The sequence below is a fragment of the Pisolithus orientalis genome, assembly GCF_024613125.1.
Source record: "Pisolithus orientalis strain OTSU chromosome Unknown F5J12scaffold_388, whole genome shotgun sequence".
Taxonomy (NCBI): Eukaryota; Fungi; Basidiomycota; class Agaricomycetes; order Boletales; family Pisolithaceae; genus Pisolithus; species Pisolithus orientalis.
This window is the reverse complement of record NW_026261169.1, coordinates 12,790-17,775: the sequence shown is the minus strand read 5'-3', so window position 1 is coordinate 17,775 and position 4,986 is coordinate 12,790. Positions and strand designations below refer to the sequence as shown.

The window sequence follows — 4,986 nt, the reverse complement described above, 5'->3', positions numbered from 1 at the left end:
TGCAATGCTAACATGGGGAGCAGTCAGAAGTTTGGAATTCTCTTGGACTGCTCAGCATTCCACTTCAATGTAGCCTGAAGTCAAATGGAATGGGAGGATGGCAGAACAATGGGGAAAACTTTCACAATAATGCAAATCTTAAAGGCACCATCAACCTCTCACCCACATGGTTTCAACAAGGGTGTGGGGTAGGGCATACCCTATTCACACATGGTTCAGGCTGAAATGCAGTTTCAAGCCAAGCAATGATGCACATCACCCCAAAGCATCACTACTCTTACAGTCAACACCACAATTGAAGGAGGTATGTGAATGGCTGCAGTGCATGGCTGGGCTACAAGCTGTCCTATTGGGTGCACTGTGTATCATGCACCCAAAAATGTACCTGCATGGATGGGAGGCAATCACACAACTCAGATCAAAGGCTGCCACATGGCAGGATGAAGATATGGAGGCTGTCTTGCCAATGTGGAAGTTGGTCTACAGTTCCATGTCAGTAATGGTGAATCACACCTCACCTGCACATAAAGATATGAATGGCCAGAAGGTATGGCTGGATACCTTGCTTACTGTCAGCAACTATCTGTGGCTCCACTTCTTGTTCCTGGAGCTCAGAATATGGCTGCAGTACAATCTGGGCACCATAATTGCACTTGCAGGTTCAGCATTGGTTCACCAAGTTGACAGTGTAGATGGTGATCAGGAATGCCTGGCATATTACATGTGAGAGAATGTCCATCAATATGTTCAAGTCCCACTATGTGAGAGGCTACACATATCAGACATAGCAATGGATTTGTGGGCAGTGCAGACATAAAGACATAGACATATTAATTTATTGACACATATTGAAAGATGATTCTCAATGTTTGGGGTCATCATTGTGCTGAAGTCATGGTTCATTGCATATTGATCTCTGTCATGCCAGGTGCAGCAGGAGATGATTATATCGACTCTACACAAGTACACAATTCATGTCTAGCCCCATTGGTGTACAATCCCAACATCTGTGCCATGCATGTCAACCACTCAAATAATTCTTCTACTTGTGCATTAAGGTCAGGGAGTAGTGCCTCTACTCTGCATGCATTGTTCTTGTAACTCTCCACCCACAATTCCAATGTCCCATGGAGGTGATCCTTGATGGGAGACTTGTCCAATGGCCAAAAATCCTAAGTGTATTATCAGTATGCCCTGCCTATGAGAGTTGAAATTTGGAGCTTGTACCCTGAAATACCTTTGTGCAATGGTCTGCACCTCATTGGAGCACAAAATGTGTGAGTCACTTGCATAGTTTGATGTGGCCATCAACCACCATGGAAGCACAATCCCACCATCTTCCTGCAGGTGGGGAGTCCACTGCAGCAGTAATTCCATAACATTCAAGCAGGTATCAGACATCTGCACCTCTGGAACTTGAAACAGGGCATTGTGGAAGGTTTCTTCTGTCCATCCCCCCATATGATGCAGCATGTACAATGTGGGAAATGGGAGCTGATAACAATTCTGCATGACTACTATTGGGATGCGACAGTCCAGTGTACTCTGAATAATAGTGTGTCAATGCCTTGCAATCTCTCTAGCACAGAACACTCACCATATCAATGCAGAGATTGCAATACTAGTTTGCTGGCCATTTGGCCATGGTCAGCAGTTGTACTAGGTGCCAAATGGCAGTATCAATGCAGCAGCCCATGTACATGATGATCATGTCCATGACTGACTGCTGGGCCAGGTATTGAGGTTGTTCTGCAAACCACTGAGGGCCTATCGCAGTGAATGGGTTGTAGAAGTCATCCAAATCAGCAATTTGAGAGAGGGATCTCTCTGCTTCCTTGCAAAGGTCCATCCATCATAGTACTATATAGGCAAAGTCTGTTGCCATCTGTGCCATTGCATCTGCAACTGCTGGATCAAACCAGTCATTTGGGTGGAAAGGGAAATGATACCAGATGGAATGACAGGTGAGCCTAAGCTGATGAATGGCCCAATATACTGCATGGGAGTCAAGTGAGGATAGGAACATTGTCTGGGGTGCTTACTGGCATGATCAGCTCCTGGATGTACAAAACTATGCACCTCCATTTCCCCTTCTCCTCATTGGACAGGTTGTGGCCTGTACTGTGTTGAGCAGCTGAATTAATTGCATTCCATGAAATGAAACTCACCCATCCAGGTGGAATATAGGTGTATAAATTTCTGTTGCAGTCAGTGCCATTCTGCATGGAATAAAACATCTGGCTGATCTTCAAGAATTGGCACCTGGGGATTGCTGATGTCTTCAGCCAAGAATTGGGTGTCTATACTATCAATGAGAATTACTGACAGGGTTGAATGGGCCAATGAACACTTACCATCAGATGGGGGTTGTGGGGGTAGTTCTGAAGATGTGTCCATGTCCATTGCTGTATTCATCAGACAGCAATCCCAACATGTATAAAATCAACTTGACATACAGGTATCATTCCCATCCAGTGATGCGACTGAATGGTGGGAGTCAGATTCTTGCAAGGAGGGGGGTGGAGGTGGGATTGGATCATTTATCATCCCTGGGTCATCTGGGGGTGGAGGTGGAGGTGGGATGAGGGCATTGTCAGTCTCATCTTCATCAGACTGTGGCTGGGGGGTTTGCTCCTAGCTATCATCACTTTCTTCACTAGGTTGTGGTGGTGGCACCTCCTTGGTCACATTCTCAAGATTGTCAGGAGGTGGTGGGGGTGGTGGAATGTCATCATCAGGAGGCAGTGGGGGGGTGGAACTGGATCAACCATTGATGCAGAGACCTCAGAAAGCCATGGTTGAGGTGGAAGGTGCTCTGGCATCTGGCTATGTCAACCATGGCTCATCAGCTGTCAGATGGTTCCTGCCTTTTGACCCCTCCTTTTGAGGGGCCTGCAGATTGTGGAGGGTCCTCCCCCCTGGCTTCAATTTGCCAAATATGAACTATGAATGATTAATGGAATTGTGGTATGAAATCAAATGAACCCAACCTCTGGGATTGAAGTATACTCTGTGGGGAATTTGGTCTGCCATAGTGGATGGATGCTAAACAATTTCACTTGTTGGAAGCCATTGCCACTCCAAATATCAATGTTCAACACCCAACCATGGGAACATCTGCCATGAGGCAGGAGTTGTGAATGTCATGTTTCTGTGCCCAGTATGAAAGATGAATCCTGGCTGCCTGGCATATAATCTGGTAGAAATGCCAACAACTACATGGCAATGGCATGGGTGCCCACAAATGTGTGTGTGTCAAAATGAAATGATTGGGGCCCTGCATAACAGGGGTGGGGGATGCCCCCTGACATGACTGTTGCAGCCTGAACTGAATCAATGATTTCATTGCCTCTATAATATTATATGTACATGCAGATTGAAACTCCATCTGAGATCATTGCATCCTTGCCCTCTTTCCTGGAGAAACACCTGGATCCACCAATGTATGCTTCTGCGATCACTTGGATGGGGGTGAAGGGACATCTGCATCCATCTGGGCAGGGGCCCAATGGACCCAAGGGGATTTCGAGATGTCCTCCATCATCCCATCTCCACCACTCACTGCCAATTGCCTCTTTCCTGATTGGGAATCCATACCCTTGCCATTTTGTAAAGGAATTTGACAGCCCTTACTGGCAGTTGCAGAATGATGTTGGGCTACATCCTGTTTAGCAGGTCCAGGGTTGATGCATGCTTGGCCTCCTTGCTTCAAGGAAGGCTTCAGCCTTACCTCCAGTCGCTTGTTGCCATGTCCATCTGGATTTGGAGGTGCATCCTGGGTGATTGGAACACATTGCAAATGATCATCACCCTGATGCTCAGAACCATCCTTAATCTTTCTGGTGAACTCAATCATCTCAGCTAATAAATGATGAATATGATAGCCTTTTGATGTGATGGAAACAGACCTGGCCTCCTTTTGGAAAGTGTTGGTAATTCATCTGCTGCACCTAGACCATCCAATTGATTGACTTCATCAGAATTGGACACTTCTTCTTCAGCATATAATGCATTGGTTTCTTTCATTGCCCTCTGAGGGAATGGCATTTTATTGTGGACCCATGTCTTTCTGATGTGCATCATCAGGCTGATTGGTGCAGTTGTCTTGCACAGGAAGGGAGTTAAAGGGAACAGTCTGGGTGCTGGACCATGCAGTGCATGCACTGTGGAGTACCTGACTGCACACCTGTCAGGGAGAAGTCTGAAGGGTAGTCACATGACTCCTCAGGGGATGGTCTGTGCAGTCCAGTAGGAGAGCAGTACAAGTCTGACAGCAGTCAGAGCAGAGATGACTTGTAAACATCAGGGGGCAGGCAGAGTTGGTGCAGAGTGGGGGAGTGACTGGTGGAAAAGGGACTGGAGTGAGTGAGGACCTAGGATGAATGCATGGTCATAACACTGGAGCATAATATGGGGCTTCCAGGCATGCAACAGCTTCTTCAACCAAGCTGTGATGAGCTACAAGTGATTCTTTAGTCTTTGAAGACCCATTCAGGGCTGCAACTACATACCCCAGCCTTCAGCTGCATGTCTGCATGTGACAACTCCATGTTCTTGTCTAATTTGTGCAGCTCCCCCAATATTGACTGCAGGCTCATTGATTGTTTTGTCTTTCTGGACTCTTTCCAATCCTTCCATCTGCGAACCAGCACCTCCAATTTGTTGATGTCAAAATTCTTGTGGTCCCCATCCCCAGTTACTGCCTGCTTGGTGCCTTGTCTGATGATGTTACTCCCATCTCCTACATCTGTCAGGACCCAATCATCATAGCCATCATCTGTGTCATACTGCAAATCCATGAGGACTTCTGGAATGGAAGGAGGGTATCTATGGGGCCTACTACAAGAAGTATTATATTAGCCTGAAGGAAGGCATTATGGTATCCATGACATCATTCAAATTGACTCCTGATTGCATCTCCTGCCTTGCTAATTGACTTTGTGCCATCTTCCCACATTCATTGTTGGGGTTTCAGCAGCCATTAAT

General features: G+C 46.5%; 2 protein-coding genes across 2 annotated transcripts; one reads left to right on the top strand and one right to left on the bottom strand.

The window, feature by feature from the left end:
* Window positions 1-14: 14 nt before the first annotated feature.
* Window positions 15-727, top strand: F5J12DRAFT_732413 (uncharacterized protein; the record flags this gene model as incomplete). The annotated part of the gene is made up of 2 exons (XM_051741970.1): window positions 15-181; window positions 244-727. Coding segments are annotated over 2 exons (651 nt in total), but the record flags the coding sequence as incomplete, so codon positions are not given.
* A 217-nt stretch (window positions 728-944) lies between these two features.
* Window positions 945-3,856, bottom strand: F5J12DRAFT_789079 (uncharacterized protein; the record flags this gene model as incomplete). Its single annotated transcript, XM_051743750.1, has 13 exons — window positions 945-1,172; window positions 1,228-1,545; window positions 1,598-1,621; window positions 1,661-1,834; window positions 2,043-2,121; window positions 2,169-2,199; window positions 2,355-2,405; window positions 2,457-2,613; window positions 2,677-2,758; window positions 2,837-2,943; window positions 2,991-3,117; window positions 3,220-3,351; window positions 3,462-3,856. 13 exons carry the CDS (start codon window positions 3,854-3,856, stop codon window positions 945-947), a joined length of 1,905 nt encoding a protein of 634 aa, XP_051593968.1.
* Between the last annotated feature and the right edge of the window lie 1,130 nt (window positions 3,857-4,986).